Source organism: Gossypium raimondii, chromosome 13, assembly GCF_025698545.1.
Source record: "Gossypium raimondii isolate GPD5lz chromosome 13, ASM2569854v1, whole genome shotgun sequence".
Taxonomy (NCBI): Eukaryota; Viridiplantae; Streptophyta; class Magnoliopsida; order Malvales; family Malvaceae; genus Gossypium; species Gossypium raimondii.
The window spans coordinates 4179373-4203956 of record NC_068577.1 but is presented as its reverse complement, the minus strand read 5'-3'; the positions used below and the strand labels follow the sequence as shown (position 1 = coordinate 4203956).

Sequence of the window (24584 nt, the reverse complement as noted above, 5' to 3'; positions counted from 1 at the left end):
TTTAATTACAATCTTAAAAATCAACTTTGGGAAAGAAAACGTGGAGATTACTTCACTTGAGTGTTAATTATAGTAAAAATTATGTAGTTTGAATATAATTTCTTTTAAAAAGAATTATAATCCCCACTCTCATCCTGGTCCAAAGCTAGGGCGCGTGCAATCCTTCTAGGTCCCATTCATTGAATCTCACCAAACTCAGACAACTGGTCTAATCTTTTCGTCGACCCCTGTACTCTTTAAACTTTGAAAGTTTAGTTTTTTACAAAAAAATTCTCTAAATGCATGATTTAAAAATTAAAATGATAACATTGTTAACTAAATTTTATTAAAATTGAATATCTAATATATAATATATGATTTAAAAATAAAATTTAACAAAAAATTACTGATTAGACTTTAATTTTGAAATAGAAAATTAGGAAACTATGAAGAAAAACTAAATTTATGAAAATATAAGTAGAAAGACTCAATTGTAAAAGTCTAGAAAGAAAAAGGACTGGTGAAAGAGTTAAACCCACCGAAAATAAATATAAATTCCACTCTCCCCTCTACTTTCCCTCGCAGTATCTTCTTCGCCCACCTTCCCTCCCATTGAAACCTATTCGATATTTTCACCTTTTGCATCACTTCGATTATGGCTTCTCTCAAAACCCCAACACTCAAAACCCCATCTTTTGCCCTTTCCTCTAAACCCCGCCTCCCTTCTGCCTTCTCCGCCGCCTTCCCCAACACCGCCCGCTTCTCACGCTCCTACCCTCAACGCCGCCGCTTCTTAATCGTAACCGCTTCCTCCTCCTCTTTCTCCAACAAGCCCACCGTCCTCGTCGCCGAGAAGCTTGGCGAGGCGGGTTTAACGCTGCTCCAGGAGTTCGCCAACGTGGACTGCTCTTACAACCTCTCCCCCGAAGAGCTCTGCACCAAGATCTCGCTTTGCGATGCCTTGATTGTGCGCAGTGGAACCAAAGTTAACCGAGAGGTCTTTGAATCTTCAGGCGGGAGATTGAAAGTCGTTGGGAGAGCCGGTGTTGGGATCGATAATGTGGATCTGTCTGCCGCCACCGAGCATGGTTGTTTGGTCGTCAATGCGCCTACTGCTAATACCGTTGCGGCGGCTGAACATGGTATCGCGCTCTTGGCTGCCATGGCTCGTAACGTCGCTCAGGCTGATGCTTCCGTCAAGGCTGGTGAGAATTGATTTTGAATTTTTCTGGGTAACTTTTACATTCCATGTTTATTGCTTAGATCCCAGGTTTTATTACTTTGTAAGTGATTAATTCCATGGATTCAATATTTGGGGAATCCTTGACTGTGTGTGAGAAGTATATTCGAATTATTGGCAGTTTAAAGTGATGTAATATGAGATTGTGGGATCATTCATCAAAATTCTCTATGAATGCCATTGATATTTTAGTGGTTAGCTAGATTTCAAATAAGCATTCAGCTTATATGTGGTTTTATATGATGTAGGGAAATGGCAGAGGAACAAATATGTGGGTGTATCCCTTGTTGGGAAAACGCTTGCTGTTTTGGGTTTTGGAAAGGTTGGATCCGAAGTAGCTCGGAGAGCCAAGGGGCTTGGCATGCATGTTATTGCACACGATCCTTACGCCCCGGCTGATCGTGCTCGTGCCATAGGTGTAGAGTTGGTGAGCTTTGATGAGGCCATAGCGACCGCTGATTTCATCTCTCTACATATGCCTCTCACCCCTGCTACTAATAAGATGCTCAATGATGAGACATTTGCTAAGATGAAGAAAGGTGTTCGAATTGTCAATGTTGCTCGTGGGGGTGTGATTGATGAAGAGGCTCTTGTGAGGGCATTGGATGCTGGGATTGTAGCTCAGGCTGCTCTTGATGTTTTCAGCGAGGAGCCACCGAAACAGGACAGCAAGTTGGTGCAGCATGAGAGGGTTACTGTCACTCCACATCTTGGTGCTAGTACAATGGAGGCTCAGGTTAGTTAATTGTTTAGTGAATATATTCTTGTCTCACTTGTTTCCGGACGAGTATATCAAATTAAGCATTGGTATGTTTTTACAGGAAGGAGTGGCTATTGAAATAGCAGAAGCTGTTGTTGGAGCCCTGAAAGGGGAACTTGCTGCGACTGCAGTCAATGCACCAATGGTTCCTGCTGAGGTACAATGAGTTAATATTTATTTTGCTATCTGTTATATCTCATTATTCATTTAGGTTTGCTGTTTCACTTATCTGCTCTTCCCCTACAGGTTCTAACAGAGTTGAAACCATATGTTGAACTTGCTGAGAAACTTGGGAGGCTGGCTGTCCAATTGGTAGCTGGCGGAAGTGGTGTTAAAACTGTAAAAGTATCATATGCTTCCTCTAGAGCCCCAGATGACCTTGACACAAGGTTGCTCCGTGCAATGATCACAAAGGGCATAATCGAGCCTATTTCCAGTGTTTTTGTGAACTTGGTTAATGCTGATTACACTGCTAAACAAAGAGGACTGCGGATTACAGAGGAACGCATCCTTTTAGATGGTTCACCTGAGAGTCCACTGGAGTCCATCCAAGTGCAGATTGCGAATGTGGAATCAAAATTTGCCAGTGCCATGTCAGAGAGCGGTGAGATCAAGGTTGAAGGACGGGTGAAGGATGGAATTCCTCATTTGACAAAAGTAGGGTCATTTGAAGTGGATGTGAGCTTGGAAGGTAGCATTATACTTTGCAGACAGGTTGATCAGCCAGGCATGATCGGGACGGTCGGCAGCATTTTGGGCGAGGAGAATGTGAACGTGAGCTTCATGAGTGTTGGGAGGGTTGCTCCAAGGAAGCATGCAGTGATGGCCATTGGAGTCGACGACCAACCCAGCAAGGAAACTTTAAAGAGGATTGGTGAAGTCCCTGCCATTGAAGAGTTTGTTTTCCTCAAGTTGTAGGCTGGCGGTATCAGTACCAATAGGGGATGGTTGGGCATTTTTATACTACATTGTATTGTAGTGCTCAATTTTGAAAAATTGTGATTTGAGTGTGTCTTGTTATGTTGTAGGTTTTAGGGTAATGAGAGGGGGAGAAGGAATAATTGAGCTGTGGAACAAAGAGTCTTTTTGTTATTTGTCTGATGGAGATTTGCATACGGTTTCTATCAAATGTAGGATCTGCTTTCTGCTTTATGTGCTAATTATAATAGCCATATATATATAAAGCTTTCACGGCATTTTCAATTTTTCCAAAGCATTACAACACATTTGAGTCAGTGTTAATGCAAAGTCATCTTTTTTTTTAATCAAATTTGAATTCAAACCCAATTTGATGGTAAAAAATTAACTTGTTTAATCTAAACCCAAATGATTTGATGAATCAGGTTACGTACCTGACAAATAATTCGAAATCTAAAGCGAACATTTCACCAGAAGAAGCCTACATATAAAGCAACATCAGTTTCCATTGAATGTGAGCAAAGCACCCAGGAAAGCAACAGCTTGGATGTATAGGCAAACTACCATGTTTCCCTTGAATTGGGTTAATATATCATTTGGTACTTGAGTTTAGCTCTAATATTCAATTTGATACTCATATCAAACAACATCATGTGACCTAATGAGTGTTTGACAAGTAATAAGTACTTGATTGAGACAAAAATAACCCTACTAAATTGAACATTGAAACTAAACTCAAGTATCAGATTGTAAAAACATTGAAATACAAAAGTTAATTACCAAATAGTATATTAAACCCAAAGAATTTCTGCATCACTACACCTTTGCCTACTATAGCCAGCGTTAGTTGGTGTTTTGACAGATATGTTCCTTTGACTGTAATTCATCTGTCTTGCTGACAACAAAAGGATAACTTCTCTTAAGGTTGTTCAAGAATTTCAGCTTTAAGCTTACTTGAATACCTTCCTCCCTTGATGTTTCTTAATTATAACACATAATTTTTCTGTTTTTACAGTGTTTCATCAGTTTCTAGCATAGGAAATGCTCAGTGAATTGGTTTGAGGCAGCCTGCAACTGGTGTCCGTTCATAAGACCTATAAAAGATTAAAAACATTTCAGACATTCTCTGCTGACATTTTAAGCAATTAGCTCAATGGAATCCGATTACTCCACTAATGATTTTTTTTAAAGAAAAAAAAGGGGAATTTAAGACAACTATGTGACACCAGAGGTCACAGAAAGCAAATGGGACTTAACGTTCTTTTCTTCAATCAGAACATATTCTTGTTTAGCCTTAAAAGCCTCAACAGTGCCAACAACACTTGGCAAATGGTATATGGCTTACAACACAAGGGATCACTCCTTTTTTGTTTTCTCTTTGTGCTTTCATAGATTTTCTTGTTGGAAAAACAATCCTCAAATATTATTTTGCACTTGAAAGAAAAACACACATACATACATAACATATTCCGGTTTGGTTGGGTGAACTAATTGGGGAAATGGGGGCATCCATAGCTAAAATAGCCAAGAAGTTGGGGTTCCTTCCTCAGTGTAGAATAAGGATTGTGATGGTGGGTCTTGACGGTTCAGGCAAAACAACCATTCTTTATAAGCTCAAGCTTGGAGACCTGCTTAAAACCAAGCCCACTATTGGTACTCATCGTTCCTTCCATTGCTGCCTGTCATGCTTTCTTTCTCTCATATTAACTTCTTTCACCCATCCTGCTTTTATCTCTCTCTTTTCCTTTTAAGTTTAATTCTGAATTTCCTCCGGTTAGTTGCTATGCATTGATTCCTCGGAATTTGATACTCTTCCACTTTACTGAATTTAAGAAATTATTGCTGTTGTTTCGATAAGTTAGTTCCTTTACTTCAATTTATTAACATTTTATCATCTTACTTTATGAAAATTAAGAAATTAATCCGGGTTGTTTTAAGCATCTCAAATTTATCTTTTAAGTTTGGTTTAAAAAATTAAGAAGTTAGTCCTTTTATTTTAATTCATCGGAATATGATATCTGTATGTTATAAAAATTAAGAAATTAGTTTTTGATATATACACAAGAGCAAATATAGGGGGTTGGCAGAGCCCCTGACCCCATGGAAAAAAATGAAAAATTTTCCATTTTGGTTCTTTAAGATTTTTAGTAAAAATAAAATTACATTTTAACACCCGTATGTGAAGGCCACTTTTTCCGAAAGACTAAAGTAATAAAATTTTAATTTAATTCTTTAAAAATTAAATTTTTATTATCGTAAATATTACAATTTAATTTTGACCTCTTGAAAAGATTTTCTGGAAGCCGCTATTTTCTGCTACTTTATTATATATAAAAGGTTAAATTGGTGGTTTTTGTTAATTTTTTTTACATATTTTTATGTTGAAATTTTAACATAAAATTTAATAATATTATTTATTTGGATTAAATTTTATTTTTAAGGACCAAAATTTATATCGGAAATTTAGGGCCTTTTGTTTACATTTCTTATGGAGCAGGGTTTAACGTTGAGACCATACAGTATAAAAGTATATGCTTCGATGTGTGGGATATTGGAGGAGAAAGCAAGGTAATGTTTTTTATTAACTGAAAATCTTATTTATTGTATCAGCTTATTTTCTTCCGGAGTTTTTAAAATGTTAAATTATTTTGGATTGAGTTGAGATTTTGTCTCTTGAATGTTTGAAGAAGTCGTTTAGAGATGTGGGGATTAAACCCTATTAAGTACACAACGCTCACATCCCCTTAATAAGTGATCGTGCATCATGCATGACTTGATTAGATAAGGGATTCTAATTTCGTGAAACCTCACCTCCAACTTGGGCTCTTGCCAAAGTTAGAGACATTATCCCAATAGACAATACCGATTCATTGAAGGATTCATCGACTCTAGATGAATGACACTTTAAAAACTTCTTAAAAAGAATCGATTTCCCTTCAATAAATGTACTTTTACATGTTCAATGAATGAAGTCAAATTTAATGGTATAAAAAGTTGTCAAAGTTGAAAGAAAATGACTTCAGTTTTTTTTTCAATTTTTTACACTAAATTGAGTCATTAAACTGATAATCGATGTCAATGTGGATCATTAATCAAAATTGTTAATTCAAGAATTTAATTGAATACAAAAATTAGAAGAGATCAATTGGTTGAATTTTTTGAAAATATCATTTTAATGCGATGTTTTAGCTTTTGAGTCAATATAAAATTGGAGTGTGGGTGAATGAAGTACAGTGGAGACTAATTTAGTAAATAACACAGATTCGGCCATTGTGGAAACATTACTTCTTGAACGTCCAGGCTATTGTGTTTGTGGTGGATAGCAGCGATAGAGAAAGAATCCCAGAAGCTCGGAAAGAGCTCCATTGGGTTTTGGCTGATGTTAGTAAGCTCTTCATTTTCTATATATTTTTATTTTCACCCATTCTTCGTTTTTCTTAAAATATTTGTGTTGTGTGATGTTACATATTTACAGAGATTGTGTGACTATTATATTTAGTTAGATCTATGAATTGAACGAATCCGGTTGGTTCATTCGGATCAATCTGGGTCGATTTAATTTGAGTTTTAAAATTTTTGAGTTCGAATTATTTTAGATTTTAATGGTTTGAGGTTTGATCAATTTTGGGTTCAGTCCATTTTATATTATTTTGGTTTTAAATTATTTTAGGTCAAAATCATTTGGATTTGTCCGTTATTTTGAATTATTTCAGGTTTAAATTTTGTCATCTTAAATTTAAGTTATTTATTTGAATTATTTCAAGTTTAGATAGTTAACTTTTTATAATTAAATTAGATGTGAATTCAGATTAAACATATTGAATTTACGGATTCGAATTGAAACAGGGTAGTCATTATTTTTACAAGAACCTAAATGTACCCCATACAAGAAATTGCAATTTTGATCAATACCACCTAATGTTGTCTCCTTTGCTATTCTTAAAAGTATCCATGTTTAACATCCAAGCCTAGCACATAATTAAATACAGGTATTGGTTATGAGTCTTTCCATGTTAGACATGTACTTTAATCCTTGTTGTCATTGCAGAAGGAACTGGAGAATGCTGCAGTGTTAGTGTTGGGCAATAAGCAAGATCTGTCAGACGCCATGTCCTCCTCTGAGATGGCTGATAAACTTGGTTTACACAGTCTTGGTCAGCGGCCCTGGTAATAATTGTTTCAATTGTCCCTCGTTCAGATTGCATGCCATGGGTGATTGTTAGTTAGGGAATTGAAGGGTTTGATGTTGGTTGAGCAGGTATATCCAGAAAACTTCAGCTTGCAGTGGTTATGGACTATATGAAGGCCTGCATTGGCTATCCAACAATACCTCAAACCTTGCAGATTCATGCTCATATAATCACTTTCCTAATCCCTTTTCTCGCCCACATAAAATTGATTTAACGCTCATTGACATTGAAAACGTAATATTACTTTGAAAATCTTGTACTACTCTTTTTTCTTCCAAGTTGTGAACCATAGGGGGAATATATTTATCATAAATTTTGATTTGGGAAATATATTTTAAAATATATAAGGTCGGTTAATTTAGTTTTTGATATAAATATTGAGAATCAACCAGGGCTACTTTCACTACATTTTCATGCATAAACATTAAACTATTTAAGGGTAAAGTATAAAATTATTTCTTGATTTAGTTACTAAACTTTTAATTTTTTGATTTAGCCACTAAATTATTTGAATTTAATTTTTTTGGCCGTCAAACAGCCGTTTGAAATTTGATAGACGTGTACTTGATGTGAGTTTTTTTTATTGGTCTAGTAACAACTTTAGCACTCTAATATTTAGAAATTCTAACAAACTGATCTAAATATATATAAAAAAATCATAGCCCTCAACATTTACAAATGACAAATTTTAATTTTTAAAAATTTTATAAATCAGGCCACCCCGAGGTCTGTGCACCATTGGTGGCGACTTGTGCCTCTCGAAGCCTGCGCACCTAAAAGAGACAAGACACGTCCCTGCCCATTTAACAAATGAGTCTTTTTCTTATTCTAAGACCCAAATTATCATTAACACATCCAGATTGGGCCTTGGAAAAACCAAAAAGTTTTTCTACAATTCTAAACATACCATTTTGGTAAATAAAAATCATCCCATATCATTTTGGTAGAAAAATTATTAAAATAATATTATTTACAAAACTTGACGGTACGTGGTTGAACCCCCGGAGCCAACTTTCTTCTAAGCAACATTTTTTTTTTGTTTTTTCTTCTGTTGCTACTCCTTCAGAGGAATAGGAGGCCTCTGATTTATTAGTTCACGTCTCAAAGCACTTAGACTTTGATTAACCGATTCCTTAATGACCAAGTCTAAAGTGGTTAAGATTGGTGAACTAGAAACAGTTGAGATAGGAGCAACTGAAGTAGAAGTCGTTGACATAGGAAGAGAAACAAACACTTCAATCGTAAGAATGGTTGAGGTAGGTGCAATGGACATGATGGGAGCAATAGGGACCTCAGGATTAATGGAAGTACTTTTATCATCTCCTGCATGCTAACTTCCATCTCTGCATATGTCCTTTACATGACAAATAAACAGTCAATACTAAATTTTAGCAAACAAATAAGTAATAAAATCAACACACACCAAAACTACTACTAAAAGACCAATTAAAACTTTCATAGAGAACTTCATCAAGAATCTCGTAACACGATGAAACGCTCAATGGATGAATATTGACTCTAGATTTCTAATGAGAATGTGTCACTTGGTTACAATAGTTCACTTACCTAGAAAATACAAAAACCTGCAAAAATAAACGCAACAAATTAAAAAGTTTGAAGTAATACCTCCAATACTATATTGTGTATCAGAGCCTACACGAGATTCAATATCCATCACAATTTCGATTAAGGGACTTTCACCAACAAAAGAAAGAGAATGTGAATATGAATCTCTTCTTCTCTTTGTGCGAACCTCCAAATTGGGTCATTCACTCTCTTCAAATGATTCTTGAGTAACATTAATAATTTTAACTCCTTGAATAGTTTTAATAGCTCGGGAAACTTCAATCACCTGTGCCGCTTTCTTTCCTTTTGTAGCTCTTGGAACCATCACAGTAACACCACTATTTTCTCCTTTCTGGCTTCGATATTCCCATCTACGTTCGGGACAAAAGGCATACATAGATAACCAATTTTTAAATTCTACACATAATCCCACAAGAATATATGTTGTTACACTGTTGTCCCCATATGGCTAAGCTTCATTACATGACTTTATCCCATCAAGTTGAGCTTTGTTAAGGGTATTGAGGTCCACATCATCAAAATTGTTAGGAATTTTCTCCATTAAGCAAAATCGCTAAACATCCTTCAAGATGTGAACTTGCTCATATCTAATTGACACACTTGTCTACAGCCTTTTCAATTGAGCCTTTTCTGCTACATTTAATGAGTGAGGTTCCCAAGTACTTCTTTCAGTGGAAGGGTTAAACCTAGTCTGAAGAAAAAAGTAATTCCTCTTAAGTTTGCTCAATTTTAATATATTTATCCTTGCCAAATGCAAGTTGCTGGTGGTGTTATCTACAACAACTTTTCCTCCCTTTCGAGTGGCAATCATTGCAAGCCCCTTTTGATTACTCTCACTAGAAGGGTTACAATGAATATTCCTTTGAACACATTTATAGAAGCCTCTACTCTATGTAACTAGCAATCTAAGAAATATGCCATTAAAGTCCACCATGAGGAACCCATTAATTTACCAGGGGCCACTCAACATGAATTCAACAATTCTACGGAAAAATGATGCAAAAGTATATGAAACCCAGCCTAAAAGTGTAAAAGAAGTGGTATTACGTGGTTGGATCGTAATACAAAAAGACAACTTATATTAGTAAACAAACATAAAAATATCCTTAGTCTAATCGGAAATGAGCACACCAATTGAAAGACTAATATGTCGTCTATCAAGTTCAATTGCAAAGATGTTTTGTTTTGGGCATCGGAGTCGATGACTCCCAGAAGATAGAGACATGGATGTAACTGACTAGCCTGGCAATGCATCGGACAAGACCGAAGTAGAATAGATCCTAAATTTGTTTATGGATTTATTCACTTGTGACGTTCATAATGTGGCGTACTTTAATCATGAGTGGATGATGGACTATGTATGTGTGACTAGTATACTTTGACGTAAGTAAAATTGATCTCTCCACTAATTACGTATGTCAAATTGATCTCTCCACTAGCTCGTTGAAACCATAAATGAATTGCATGTTGAATCAAATGAACAGAAATGGATAGAAAATGCTAAAGTTAGAGAAATAACTTACATTCGTAAATGAATTTGGTTTTTCACTCAATATGGAAATGACCTGAGAATTCATTTAATTTTTTAAAATTATTATTTAATTAAATAATTGAAGTTCATAAATAAAATAAAATTAATTGACCATTGTGAATTAGTTAAATGTAGAAATTAAATATATTTTCTTATATATTTTTTACTGTAAGATTGTCATGATTTTTCTGAAATTAGAATTGGGTTGAGAAAATTATTTAATTGGAAAAATTAGGTTATTTAGGAAATAAAGAAAATGTATTGGGTTAGATTAAATTATAAAGTGCTGGGATAAAAGTTCAAGAAGCACATATAATTGGACTCAATACAAGAGAGACCTGAATCCCCATCATAATAGATATGAGGGGAAACATACCCTAGTAGTTGCCCCTCTCTTCTAGTTCAAAGAGAGGATTGGTTTTTTTATTAAATAAATATTATTTGTATTCTACTAATTTAACTAGGGTTTCACTTCTTCTCCCTCTAAATAGATGACACTGGTAGGGCTACAAACACAATAGGTTACACAACTTTTGAGACATTGTTAATCTGCCCAAAGATAGTCTGAATTTATTTCTAAGTATAAATTATATTTTCCAAGAATAACAATTATACCGGTTTCTATAAGAGAGATTTACTTTCCTACTGAAAGTAAGAAAATTATATCTAGTTCTGTGTTTGATTCGTAATTGTTCAAGCCCACACTCGAAGCAATTCATGCTACGAGAATAGCGGAGAAGGTGGTTCGGTTGAAAGTCGGGAACAACAAGGATTTGTCTCATTCAAAGCATAGGTATATTTCGAGAAATGTTTATTGCTATAAATTTTACAAATCGACTCGATTTTCAAATTTTTATTTTTTTGCTATACAAGAAAATCATTTTCAAACTAGATTTTTTCCAACACTATGCACACCCTCACTTATGGTTAGTCTACGAACCTCAACCTAACAAACTATGCATCTACGTTAACACTAAGGTTATATGAGGACCATGTGGAAACCTAGAGTAATTAATTGTTAGTCACTCTAACAAGTCCTATCTTAGGACATCATATCACTGTCACTGCCAAAAGCATCAAATCAGACTTCCACATCAACAATCTTAGAACACGTAGCCAAATTTATCCTCCACTATAAAATAGCCATGCAAATCGCTCACAAACTTTCATAGACAACCCATCAAATCTTTTTGTCCCCAAAGAAAATTAAGACTTCCTTCCAACCTCCGTTCCTTCCTTTTTCACTAAACTTTCATTTTCTTCCCATTGTTCATCTGACTAGTAAAACAAATCTCATACATTCGAATGTTTAATAGGAGATCTAGAATAAAATTTTCTAAAGAGTAAAATCATTACACGTGTAAAAATAAAATAAAAAAGATAAAAAATTAAAGATTTGCCATGTCATCTTCCACATAAGCATAAAATATTCAAAAAAGACAAATTCAATTAAATTTAAGGGTTTAAATAAACAAAATAATAGGTTAAGAACTTATTTAATAACAAAATAAATATAAGAACTAGCAGTAATTGAAAGACTTTTTTAATGTATTAGAGTACTATAAATTTCAAGTAAAAGGATAAAGATTAACTTTTAAATTTCATGATCTATCATGGACCAGACACCCCATTAGCCACCACAGCCTTTTCCCCCTCAGTCTTGGCGTGAAAAAAAGTCCTCAAAAAGCATATTTTAAAGTTGAAACAGGCATTTTTTTCGTGGGAATTTAGATTTTTTTTTTTGCATTAGATCACTTACCCACTTTTTTTTTTTTAATTTGTTTTTAAAATTGGATTCCGTTAAGGTTTTATTATATGGTACTCTAAGATTATATCATATTATTATCTAATTTTTAAACATATATATAATTTTTAGATTCTATTTTAAGGTTAAAATATGACATAAGTCTTTGTACTCTTCAAAATTTTAAAATTTGATCCATGTATTTTTATTTTTAAGAATTTAACCCTCTACTTTTCAGATTCCAAAATTAAAATCCTACTTTTAGTGCTGTTAAAATCATTTTGTTAAATCCAAGTTCATTATAACATCTTCCTTTAAGTTACATTATTACCAAGTGAGTTTTTTTTATTTTCAAAATGTTAAACTAACAAATTTAACAAAAAAACCGTGTTAACAATTGGGCTTGAATTTTAAAGTCTGAAAAGTAGAAACCTATAGCATATTTTAATGTCTTTTTCATTTTAAAATGATGATATGATATAAACTTAAATGACACGCTATCGCACTTTAATGAAGTCCAGATTTAAAGACCAACTTAAATAAAATATCAAATTTTAAAATTAATATGAATAAAAAATTCAATTGAAAAAATTATGAAATTAAAGAATTAAATGATACTTTATACCCTAATATTATTACTTTTTGAGGGAATCTAAAACACCCAGCCAGCCCAAGCTGTAAAATTGAACCCTCTTTTTCATGCTTCATTCATAAGTAATCAGAAATGCATCATTGGCAATCACAAAGCTATTTCATCGTTTAACTTCCCCAGATTATCCACCAAACTATCTCTGACAGTTCTGCATCCTTTTGTCGCTAATAATTGAATAGGTCAAATGTTGGTTTTCATCCTTCTATTATGCTTAAATTAGATTTTTATCTTTTTATTTTCAAACAATTATTGCACTAAAATCCACATAACAATCACATTTGATGAGATTTTAAAATTCACGGAAATAATTATCTATGGAGAGGCCCGAATTTAGATACTCAAAACTCAAGACCTTCACATTTGTCAACTAAACTAAAGACCAAGAAATAACAATATTGTTTTTAACTTATCATGCTTACATAAATTATATTTTTTTTATGTTGGAAGTAGAGTTGTCCATACATCGAGCCGGAGTAAGTAAAGAATTTAGGTTTGCTTTCTAGGCCTAGCCTAACTCGAAAAATAAGCTTAAAATTTTGTCCAAATTCAACCCAGATAAAAATACTAAAACTCGAGCTTGATCCACCTATATTAAGTTTTTTATATTATTTTTATATAAAAGTAAATTTAAAAAATATAATACATCAAATACACTAAAAATATTAAAATAAACGTTTCTCAATAAATGATTTTTTTAAAAAATATACTTAAATAACACTAAGATCAATGTAACTTAGCAAGCAAATACCTCTAAAATAGTAGCAAAATTAATAATAAAATAAGAGTTATACAATACCCAAGTAATAATAACAAAGTAATAGCAATATAATAATGAAATGATAGCAAAACAATGAAAAACAATGGCAAAAAAAAAGTAAAAAACAGCAGCATTTTTTTTTTTACAAATTCGGGTTAGGTCGGACCCAAGTCAAAAAAATTTACCCGAGGTCTGGCCCATTTAGAAAACGGGTCTTATTTTTCTTTAAACTCATTTTTCAGACCTATTTTTGACTATATCCTCCTACTTTTCGGACTGAACTTCGGTCGGGGAAATCTAACTAAAAGAAAATTAAAAAAAAAATCAATTTACCATTTTAATCATTACAGCGCACTTACAATGGATGTGAAAAAATTATATAAAAGATATACTAAATAACTAAATAAAGTTTTAGTTAAAATAATAAAATTTGAATATTAAAATTATGGTGTTATATTTAAATCTCATATTATTAATCTTACATAAAAATATATACTAAAAGATAAAAAGATCATAATAATATAAGGTAATTTGTAAAACAATAATTTTAGTTATTTCATAATTAAATTGATGTTAAATTAATTTATTATATCAACTTAATCAGTTTAAATAATAGAAAAGTAAATCATGTAAAATTCATGGACCCTGAAGGAAAATTGTCCAATTTCTTCAAGATGTGCAATCCGAGTAGTGGTAATATTTTTATTTTATTGATAATGAAGAAAATAATTAGGTTAGGCTCATCTGTATATGTTTTTACTAAACTATATTAAGATAAAATAATTAAAAATGATGGGAAATCATGGACCGACAGATCTCACATTAAGCCATCGGTTTCCGACCATAAGCTTGCTTGCAAACTTCGTAAGGTTTCTGCGAAGGACTGCACAGCTGCGAAGATCCTGGACATCCCACTAGACAATTGTTCCCCAAGCTACCGGAAACCCACGTGTCGCCGCCGAAGAAATCCGACGGTGGTCTTCCGATCAAGAAATTCCCGTCCAGAAACAACCGTCGCAACGACTTCTTCTTGCTGTACTCCAATGGGATGGCGCCACGTAAGCGGTTGTAACGCAACGTCAAAGAGGACAGCTGTGGGTAGTTGGCGAAGTCGGTGGGGGCGTTTCCCTCGATGTGGTTGAACCCGAGATCGATGGCCACAAGGTCGCTGTTACCGCCGGATGGCTTCGAGATCTCCACACGTGTTAAGCTGTTGTTGGCTAAATCTGCCTGTTGTAATGCCGGTAAGAGAAAGAACCAGACTCCGAGTGTGCCGGTGAACGAGTTTTCACTGAGTTCAACGACTTCCAGCTGAGTTAACCCATCGAAAGAGGAATTCGAGATGTACCCGGATAAAGAATTACCCTTTAAAGCAAGCTCCAATAAGTTGTAAGGCAGTTTAGGTAGAAAACCGGTGAGTTGGTTGTAACTGAGATCGAGTCTCCTCAAACCAGAAAGCAAGTTGAGGGTTTTGGGCAAAGGTCCGGAAAGTGAATTATGAGAAATGTCCAAGGATTCAAGTGATTTCAGGGTGGTAACAGAGTCAGGGATTGACCCGGAGAAGGAGTTGGACTTGAGAATCAGAGTTTGGAGACTACGTAGGGAAGAAATGGAAGAAGGTATAGACCCGAAGAAGCTGTTATCAGAGAGATCAAGAATAGTGAGTTGGGTGAGTTGGGAAAGGAGAGGGGTGAGTTGGCCGGAGTAACCAGCAGGATCAAGGGTGATTTGGGTGACACGAGTTGAGTCAATGGAGCAAATAATGCCGCAGGTGAAGTGAGTGCGGCGAGGGAGAGCGCAAGGGTCGGCGGCGGCGAAGTCCCATGAAGCGAGACATGACCATGAAGGGATTGAGGTTGGCTTGATAGAGGCCTTGAAGGCTTTAAGAGCTGAAATATCCTGCGGGAAAGTCAGGCCCTGAGATAGAGAAAAGTGGAGAAGAAGAAGAAGAAGAAGATAACAGAGGGTGTTGAACATGGCGACAGGGCTTTGCTTTTCACTTGATGTGTAATTTTTGTTTTCCATTGCCAAAGAAAGAAGATAGTGGGAATGCAAGTGAAAAGAGCTTAATGAAAGTGAATCGATGATGCAAACTTATGGAGTTTGAAATTTCCATGTGGTTTTTGGAAGTTAGTGGTTTGGACTGTACACCACTCAAATTTACACACTATGTTTAATTTAGGTTGATTGTTCTTAAATTATATATATATTTTAGTTTAGTCTTTAAAATATTAGTATGTTAGCTCAAATACGATACAAAGCATATTGAGAACATGTTAGTCGAATTTTAGATACATTTGTTCCTATCGTTTAAATCTGACATGTTAAGAAAAAAGAATTTTCTAAAATTTAGTGACGTTGGATACAAGTTGTCAATGTAGTAATGTAATTGGAATGAAACTTTAATTTAAGGATTCAATTGAAATGTTTTGAATATGACCAATTTAGAATTTGATCTATAGTTTGAGGAGGGCTGACGAAATTAATCCATTTAATATAATTAAGAATTACGCTGCTCGAGAATCCAATAATTTAAAGGAGATAAAAGTTAATATAATGAAATAAGATTGCAGCAACCCGACAATCAGCATTAAATAAATGAAGAAATTAGCTGTCACAATACATATTAATACTCATTAATAAAAAATAATACGTTACAACATATTGAATTAAATCAGTATTTCTTATATTGATAATAATATTTATATTAATTGAATTAAAACTCAATTCACAAATCTTACCGAATTCTTTCTTACATGGAAACATGCAAGTAATTTGTTCTAACGGATTATTATTTTCTTCATCAACAATAAAATAAAATAAAAAGATTTATTTGTGATTTTTTTTACTCTATTAAATGCCAATAAAATAATAATGTTATTAAATATATAGGAGGAAGAAGTGGACGCACAGATCCGTAATTGAGATATTTTCAACAGTTCTCCCACACCCAACTCTCCATGTTTCGCCACATTTCAGCCACAAAATTGGAATGACCAAAGGGCAGATATTAAATGCCCCAAATTTTGGAACTTTTACATCAGATGTCATCTTCTTTTTATCAACCATCGAGTCGGGTTTAATTTATATTGATTTATAAAATAATTTATTTTTCATTTAAAAATAATAAAATATTTTAAATTTATTTAATTTAATTTTAAACTATTTAAAATAAAATTTAAGTTCAAGTTGAGTTGAATCAGATTTATCGAGTTAGAAAAATCACTTGACCCATTAAATGATTCACTCATGGTTATGCTTTTAATTTTTAATTTTATTTAATTAATGGTTAGCATTGGGTACATTGATAGTATGAGTTTTTATTCCAAAAGTAGTCTTAAAAATTATCACGTGTTCCTTGTTTTTAAATATTTTGCTATATTCTTATAGGAAACTTGACAACCTATTGATCTTACTTATAAAATCTAAAATTGCACTAATAATTTACCAAATATTTTCTCTTTTAACTAATAGAATACATAATGAATTGTTTTAATTTAGTATTATTTTTATTAGATTAACCTATACTTACCATGTGCGGTATGAGGTATATATATATATTCCGCAACTATTACATTTTAAAATATAGAACTTTATGTGATGGCCTGATGGTCAAGAGTGGTCATTGCTCCAAGTGTGGCCTGTGTTCAAGTTGCGCTAGTCGCATTAGTTGTACGAGCTTTACCTTGTTATCGTAATTCACCAAAAAAAATCATATATTTTAATGTTAATTTTTAAATGGTTGATAGTTTTAATGTAATTATAAATTTAACTCTAATTTGGTTTTATAACTTTATATATTTTCTGAAACATAGAATTTCAATATTGAGGCAAATAATAGTTGTTAAATTCATTAAGTAAAATTTTGCTATTTTCAAAATATTATGCAACAAATATATTATCACATTGAAATGTTATACCAATTTGCTAGTTTTACAAAGTGCTAAGAAAATAATGTCTTTCTAGTTAACGGATTTTACGACCACTAGACATAAATTTCAAAAACCGAAAAGTATAGAGATTGAAATGATCAAATTGGAAAACATGAGTCAAATCCACAACTTACGATAGTTATATATTTTGGTACTTAAAGGTAACAATGTTAACTTTTATTGTTTAATTTGGGTTCTAAGGTTAGTTTGATTAAAGTTAATTGCTAATATTGTTAGGTTTGAATTTTTCGTGATTTTGTTAATAGAGAAAATTTAGTGTTAATGTGAATTTATTTAACTTGCCAAATACAATCTAATGAATGTATTTTAATTTCGATTTTAGGGTTGATTTGATGAAAGTTAATTGCTAAACTTTCTAATATTAGCAATTAACTTTCATCAAACCAACCCTAAAACTAATTAAACACTAAAAAGTTATCATTGTTAACTTTAGATATCAAAATCTATAACTTTTGTCAAATACAAATACCACATTTGACCAAAAATAATATAGGTACCACATTAAAAAAATGTCAAACACGTGTACCAAACTATCCATTAAGCCTATTTTAATGACTAACTTCATTAAAACTACCACTTTTAAGTTTCCTAAAAAATCGTTTTCTACAAAATGGTAATTTTCAAAAAATTTATACATAAATATTTTTTTGGTACAATAATAATTTGAACCCAAATTATTCACGGGAGGTGATAACTCGATTAATAGGTTACAACTTAGGATTCATATATATATTTCAATTAATATGATATGATCAAGTATAAGTGATGTTGAATTAATATACGACACTAAACTTAATTTGATTATTTTAAAAATATGTAAAAATGGGATAAATACTAAAACTATACATGAACTTTAATTCAATGTGCAATATGATACATAAACTTTCATTTTGACAATTGTATTTATGTAATTTTGATTCGTTTTAATTTTCACAAATAACTAACATTATTGGTGATGTAGAATTATTTTATGTTTATCTATTACATAACTAAACAATTATATTTATCAAATATGAAAATAAATTGATCTATTTATTTTTTTCAATGCATACAATTGAATTAAAATCAAAGTTTTATGTATACAATTGAACTCAAATAAAAAAAAAATCAAGTGTATAATTGCATCAAATGAAAGTTCATGTATCGCATTGCACATTTGATCAATATTCATATATAAATTTAATATACATCCCATTAGAGAATGATGTTAATGGTAGGGCTCGAACCGTGAAGTGCTAAGAAGCTGCAACATAAGTCGATGTACTATATCTTAAACTGCATTTTAGTCTCTCTACTTGAAAAAATGAGCAAATTGGTCCCTTTTATGTTATTAAAGGAATAAAATAGTCCATTCATCAAATTTGTACATTAAATGCTTGTTTTAGTTCTTTATATTACAAAATGCTTTATATATAAGACAAAATAACAAACTTATCTTAATAATTACGCCTTATTCAATTTGGTCCATAACCTTCTACATTTTTGTAATAGCTCGATTTTCAACGGTGCTGGAAAAGGTTGTAACAATTCGTTTTTTAGTGGTATCAAAAGTGGCAATTCCGAAACCTGATTTTATGATGATCGAGTCTGTAAATATTATTATATAAACGATCCTATTATAGTATTATATTCAATTTTGGTCTAGGAATTTTCTTGAATTGATAGTTAATTAAGGTACAAGAACTAAATTGGAAAAATCGTAAAAGTTAATCGCTATAGATTTTTATTTGATAAAAGGCTTATTCAGTAATTGAACAAGGTTTACGATGGATGGTGTGAGCTCTTTGCTGATCTGATCCATGCATTCTGAATGTTCCAAAATCTACAAGGTAAAAGTAGTCTAAAAGTAAGTATTTAAAATAATTAGTAAGCTCATACAAATTCAATACTCTACTTGCCTCACAAAACAATTATATAAGAACTTAATACACAAATACATTTTACCTATTTGCCAACACAGTTCTCCAGCAAGGTAGGTGCATATATATATATTCGTTTACTTAGCCGCCAACACAGTTCGCTAGCAAGGTAGGTGCATATATATATTCGTTTACCTAGCCATCAACATAGTTTGCCAATAAGGTAGGTGCACCTAATTTATTGAAAATCATAAAACAACGACTCTCCTCCTGTCAACTCTATATCCAACATTTCGTTATTGCGAACTTCAATTATAATAGTCAATTCTTCCATTTCTCTTTTATTTCTTAACTTTTGAAGTTTCACATTTCACACGCTTCACATTACCCGATGAACGTCGTAAAAGAGTTCAAAACACAGGTACACTTCACATCAGAGGCTCATTCAAGATAAACATATATAGAGGTACCAGGTTACCTGTAACAGCCCTAACCTGTTTTCGTCGTCGGATTAGGGTTACGGAGCATTACCAAAATAGAAAGTTTAATTACAATATGTAAGGTTTGATAATTACATCAGGTTAGGTTGTAATGGCATTGAAATTTTTAAGTTTAATTGATGAATAAGTGTTGAATGCCTTGTTAAGATGTTGAATTTGAACATTTGAGCTTGTTTAGCATGATTTGATCAGTTTTGAACAAGTAAATGTGTTGAATTTTGAATATATTGAGTGGTTGTTGTTGGAAACTATAAATAGGTAACAAATGGTTTATTTTTACCAAAAATAGGGTCCACGTCCAGATGACCATCCTCCCTCGTCACAACGTCAGTTAACAATAAGTGACGTCGCGACGTCAAGTGATTTGAGGTCGTGAGGTGACATACTATTTGGCGATGTCACGACGTCGGCCCTAACCTTTTAAAATTTTACAATTTGATCCTATTTCGTGTTCGGGTTGACAAAAAAGAGCTTTCATAAGCTCAATTAAGACTCGAAATTGATTGTTTAACATGATTTGAATGTGATTAACACTTAATTGCATGTGTGAATGATTATTTACTGCGTATTTAACTGTAGTTGCTCCGACAACGAATATGACATCTTGTAAATTGGACCTGACAATTGCGTTGGGTGAAGGATATTGCAATTTTTATCTGGAGTGAAATTAGATAAATTTCCTTACAATTTAACAATTCCATTAGAAATTGCATTAGATAAATTTCGTTCAAGTACTATATAGATTAATTTATTTCACTTATTTTGATAGGAATTAAATTGTTGATTATCCTATAAACTATTAACCAAAATAATTAACACTCTTATCAATGATCTATGTTTGATCATTTTCTAAATAAAAAAATTGATACATGTCATTTTACATGTTTAACTTTTAATTAATTTTTAAATATTATATTCTTATTATTGTAATTTGTGTAAAATAATGTTCCTTATTCAATTTATTCAATATAGATAACACATATGAACTTATTTGAAAATTTTAATATCATAATAAAAAATCCGAAATCATAAATAAAACATTTTTAACGTATTCATTGTACAATATAATTTTACTTCATATAATTAATATAAAATAATATTATTTAAAATAATAAGTAAATAACATAATTAAAATATATCAATCATTTTGATAATTCAAATATATTGCTAATAAAAATTTCTAATTATTATTAAAGCATTTGGCAAAATATATATTATTTTCGAAAAGTAAAATGATATATTGTAAAAATTTTCACCATTTAATTTTTATTTTTCTTAACTGTCAATAAATTAACTATAATAATTTGTAGACTGTCAGAATATAATATATTAGAAAAATGTAGTATTTATAAAATTATGTATATGAATATAAAGTCAATTATTATATAAATAATTAGAATTTATGGTTTAAAAAGGTAATATGATTTTCTTTTGGTTAATGCAAACCTAGTCATTTAAATATTTTATTATATATATTTATTTAATAAAAGTTTTTAATAGAATTAAAATTCTTATTATAAATATAAAATAATTTTTAACTAATTATTTTAATAAAATTAAAATTAATAAATTTTATAAAAATAAAAATAAAACCAAAATCTAGATAACAACAAAAGTTATATTAATAGTTTGTTTTATAGATAGAGATAAAGAGATTAAATTATTCTGTTTATTAAAAAAAATTAAATTAGGGTAAACTATAAAATAGTCACTTTTGTTTGCCTCAGATTACATTTATTTAATTAACGACGGTCTTATGTGGCAGTCCAAATAGGTTTTAAATGCCAGCTTAAATGTCCTACGTGGCAATTCAAATTAAATTTATTTAATTAAAAACATATTTTTATCCTAGCAATTAGATATCGAAGTTGGCATTTAAGGACTACTTTTAAGGAGGTAACGGAGTTCAACGATAGAATAACTACTTCGTAGCAAAATAATAATGTAACTAACTAAAATGTAACATTTCAAATATAAGTAACTAAAATATAATCAAAAGAAAATAAAAGTAGTTATTTTTATAGCTTACTGCTAAATTATTATTTATTAAAGAAAAATCCAATAACATAGGGTATCACGATCCCTTAAAAGCGGCACAGCAAGCCAATGAGTGGAGCGCAGATTTTAAACGCAAAAAACCAACTTCACTTCCCATTTCCTAGTCTTCCACGATGACTCCCCTCCACTTCTTCCTCCTCCTCCTCCTTTCGTCAGCTGCTTTAATCTCCGCCGCCGCCGCCACCACCGCATATCCTTCCATCCCTGGCACCGATTCCACAACTGATTGTGGCCTATCCGGAGGAGACGAGAATCCAGTTCCCATCCGTCGCGAAGTCTACGGTAACGGCAAGATATTCGACATCAGCCATAGGTACACCGTCGACATGCCGTCTTGGGAATCCAAGGACGGCGTAGGACAGTTCCTATGGTTGCCTAAAAGCATGAAGAACGGTTCCCTCGCTAATAATTCGGAGATGAAACTCCCAACTCACACCGGCACCCACCTTGACGCTCCCGGACACGTCATCGATCGGTACTTCGATGCCGGCTTCGATGTCGATACCCTAGATTTGGAAGTACTTAATGGTAACTACTATTTAAATAAAATAGTAATAAAATTCACTTATTTGATATAATTTATTTCTATTTCTCTTCTTTATTTTGGGTAAAATTTTCACCTTACAGGTCCTGCCCTGTTGATAGATGTTCCAAGGGATAAAAACATTACTGGTCTGTATCTATATCTTTGCCTTCTCTTTTCCATTTTGGTGGTTATATTTAGGTGTATCTATAAAGTCATCCCTTTATGAACATTAATTTGTTAGAATTTGGTTCACCTATTTTTTTCAGAACTAAGAATTTGATTCAGTTGTTGATAAACGCTTGAACTTAACTGCAGGTTTTTGTTAATTTGCTTGTATATAAATTATTGAATGGCTAGTTTTCAGGTTAAAATACTACTTAATTGAACTAATTTCACAAATTAGAGGGACTTTTGAAAAATAGAATGATGAAATTTATAATTCGACCATATATTTATATATTTGGAAATTTATTATCGTGTTTTTCTTCTTCCTAAATTTATAGCTGAGGTTATGGAGTCTTTGAAAATACCAAAGGGAGTACGTAGAGTTCTTTTCAGAACATTAAATACTGACAGGTAATTACATAAATACGCCACGGAATCTTGTAAGAAGGAAAATTTTGAGGGTAAACTTGTGGATTTTCAGGCGGCTAATGTTCAAGAAAGAGTTTGATACAAGCTACGTTGGATTTATGAAGGATGGAGCAGAGTGGTTGGTTAAACACACTGACATCAAATTTATTGGTGAGATGATTGCCTTCCAAAATTTGCCTTTAAATTTGGTTCTTGCTTGCTAGTAGTAGTTTAGATGACATGTTTATTTTCTGAAATTCAGGAATTGATTACTTATCTGTTGCTGCCTTTGATGATTTGATTCCATCTCATATAGTTTTCCTAGAAGGCCGGGTAAGAAATCTTCATCTTTTGTGTTATCTAGCTGCTGTGTTTTGGTTACTATAATGATTTCATTCATCACTGAACTTATCGCTTTCCAGTATGATTGCTGTGTCAATTTTGATATCCTGCTTCATACGTTCATGAATCGTTGTGTATGCTTGTTATCATGTATGTTTGGATTACTTGGTTCTCTAATGTGCCTTACTTAGCAAGTCTCCTCAGTTGTTTTGCTTTGAATAATATGATTGAAGACTAGAAATGTCATATAAACAGCAAGCGTCTGCGCACTTCTAATACTCGACATCAACCGCAGGATATCATTCTTGTGGAAGGTTTAAAACTCGATGATGTTCAACCTGGAATATATTCAGTCCATTGCTTACCATTAAGATTGCTTGGTGCTGAAGGATCACCAACTAGATGCATTCTCATCAAATGATGTTGTTGTCCTTGGTAAGTCCTGCATTCTTGCTCAAGGCGTGGCATTGTTGCTGCTGTCAGCTAAAACAAACTATTTGTAGTTTTCACTATTTTCTATATTAGTTACTATCGAGGACATGAGATAAGTGGGTTCGTTTTCAGGGCAATGATGATGCTAATGGCACACCGTCGTCTTATTAGGCATGTTGTTTGGAAAGAGGTAATGGGCGGGTGACATTACCGGTGGTGTTTGATTGGAACAAGGCAAATAACGGGTTTATGAGTTAGAACTTGACGCTGTTAGGAATCCTAGAAGGGAGCTTCAGTATAGAAATTTAGTTGCAGTGAACTACACTTTTTGTGTAATATATCGTTATGATATTTCTTTTAAGTTCTCTTTTATTTCATAAATAATAATATACTTACGCCACGTTTGGTTGGTTGGAGTATTAGTTTTTCCACATATTTTAATTATTAATTGGTAATTTTTAACCACTCACTTGACTTGTTTGTGACAAAGAGGAAATTTTTTGCGGTTTTATTTTTTACAAAAGTTTTTATCCATCTTTCTAGTTAAGTGATTAAATTTGTACTAATTATTTTATATTTTATATTTTAAAACATATGCATTAAATACATACCAAGCATAAAATTATTGATGGGTCTTTTGAATATCATTGTTAGATTTAGTCGCTGAACATAATTTTTATGAAAATGTTTATTGGATGGTAAAATAACTGGAAAACTCGTTGAATTCCAACCTGACCCAATTTTATAGGTGTTTTTTTTGAAAATGAGTTTGTTTAATATCAAATTATACTTTTAATATTTAGTTTTAAGATATAATTCAACAATTTCATTTATATTGTATTTTATATATGCAAGTCATGTCATTCAATAGTGAATTTGTGTAGATTTCAAGTTGATTGACATGAGATTTAGAGTTCAATTTTGTGTTTGTAAAATTCATTCCTGAATTGTAATGTAATTATTCACTTGTATCAAATATATAT

The 24584-nt window shown here is 32.3% G+C and overlaps 4 protein-coding genes across 4 annotated transcripts; 3 read left to right on the top strand and 1 right to left on the bottom strand.

Moving 5' to 3' along the window:
- Positions 1-554: 554 nt before the first annotated feature.
- On the top strand, positions 555-3186 carry LOC105783122 (D-3-phosphoglycerate dehydrogenase 1, chloroplastic). Its single transcript, XM_012608348.2, has 4 exons — positions 555-1184; positions 1468-1955; positions 2041-2136; positions 2226-3186. Exons 1-4 carry the CDS (start codon positions 635-637, stop codon positions 2895-2897), a joined length of 1806 nt encoding a protein of 601 aa, XP_012463802.1. The 5' UTR covers positions 555-634; the 3' UTR covers positions 2898-3186.
- A 1033-nt stretch (positions 3187-4219) lies between these two features.
- LOC105781085 (ADP-ribosylation factor 2) lies at positions 4220-7415 on the top strand. The gene is made up of 5 exons (XM_012605665.2): positions 4220-4550; positions 5395-5465; positions 6159-6278; positions 6946-7064; positions 7156-7415. Exons 1-5 carry the CDS (start codon positions 4397-4399, stop codon positions 7334-7336), a joined length of 645 nt encoding a protein of 214 aa, XP_012461119.2. The 5' UTR covers positions 4220-4396; the 3' UTR covers positions 7337-7415.
- A 6631-nt stretch (positions 7416-14046) lies between these two features.
- LOC105783954 (LRR receptor-like serine/threonine-protein kinase GHR1) lies at positions 14047-15481 on the bottom strand. The gene has a single exon (XM_012609671.2). It carries the CDS (start codon positions 15381-15383, stop codon positions 14181-14183), a length of 1203 nt encoding a protein of 400 aa, XP_012465125.1. The 5' UTR covers positions 15384-15481; the 3' UTR covers positions 14047-14180.
- Positions 15482-21767: 6286 nt separating this feature from the next.
- On the top strand, positions 21768-24001 carry LOC105782718 (cyclase-like protein 2). The gene is made up of 7 exons (XM_012607649.2): positions 21768-22256; positions 22356-22400; positions 22758-22830; positions 22901-22998; positions 23090-23160; positions 23465-23604; positions 23734-24001. The coding sequence occupies exons 1-6, from the start codon at positions 21842-21844 to the stop codon at positions 23588-23590; spliced, it is 828 nt and encodes a 275-aa protein (XP_012463103.1). The 5' UTR covers positions 21768-21841; the 3' UTR covers positions 23591-23604; positions 23734-24001.
- The last annotated feature ends 583 nt before the right edge of the window (positions 24002-24584 follow it).

What these genes read in the sequence shown, in the direction of transcription:
- LOC105783122 (XM_012608348.2), top strand. Translation starts at nt 635, where the DNA reads ATGGCTTCTCTCAAAACCCCAACACTCAAAACCCCATCTTTTGCCCTT. An exon ending in TGATGCTTCCGTCAAGGCTG is followed by an intron (nt 1,185 to 1,467) that starts GTGAGAATTGAT and finishes TATATGATGTAG; the next exon opens with GGAAATGGCAGAGGAACAAA. An exon ending in CTAGTACAATGGAGGCTCAG is followed by an intron (nt 1,956 to 2,040) that starts GTTAGTTAATTG and finishes ATGTTTTTACAG; the next exon opens with GAAGGAGTGGCTATTGAAAT.
- LOC105781085 (XM_012605665.2), top strand. Translation starts at nt 4,397, where the DNA reads ATGGGGGCATCCATAGCTAAAATAGCCAAGAAGTTGGGGTTCCTTCCT. An exon ending in ATATTGGAGGAGAAAGCAAG is followed by an intron (nt 5,466 to 6,158) that starts GTAATGTTTTTT and finishes TAAATAACACAG; the next exon opens with ATTCGGCCATTGTGGAAACA. An exon ending in AGTCTTGGTCAGCGGCCCTG is followed by an intron (nt 7,065 to 7,155) that starts GTAATAATTGTT and finishes TTGGTTGAGCAG; the next exon opens with GTATATCCAGAAAACTTCAG.
- LOC105783954 (XM_012609671.2), bottom strand. Translation starts at nt 15,383, where the DNA reads ATGGAAAACAAAAATTACACATCAAGTGAAAAGCAAAGCCCTGTCGCC.
- LOC105782718 (XM_012607649.2), top strand. Translation starts at nt 21,842, where the DNA reads ATGACTCCCCTCCACTTCTTCCTCCTCCTCCTCCTTTCGTCAGCTGCT. An exon ending in AGAACATTAAATACTGACAG is followed by an intron (nt 22,831 to 22,900) that starts GTAATTACATAA and finishes GTGGATTTTCAG; the next exon opens with GCGGCTAATGTTCAAGAAAG. An exon ending in TAGTTTTCCTAGAAGGCCGG is followed by an intron (nt 23,161 to 23,464) that starts GTAAGAAATCTT and finishes CATCAACCGCAG; the next exon opens with GATATCATTCTTGTGGAAGG.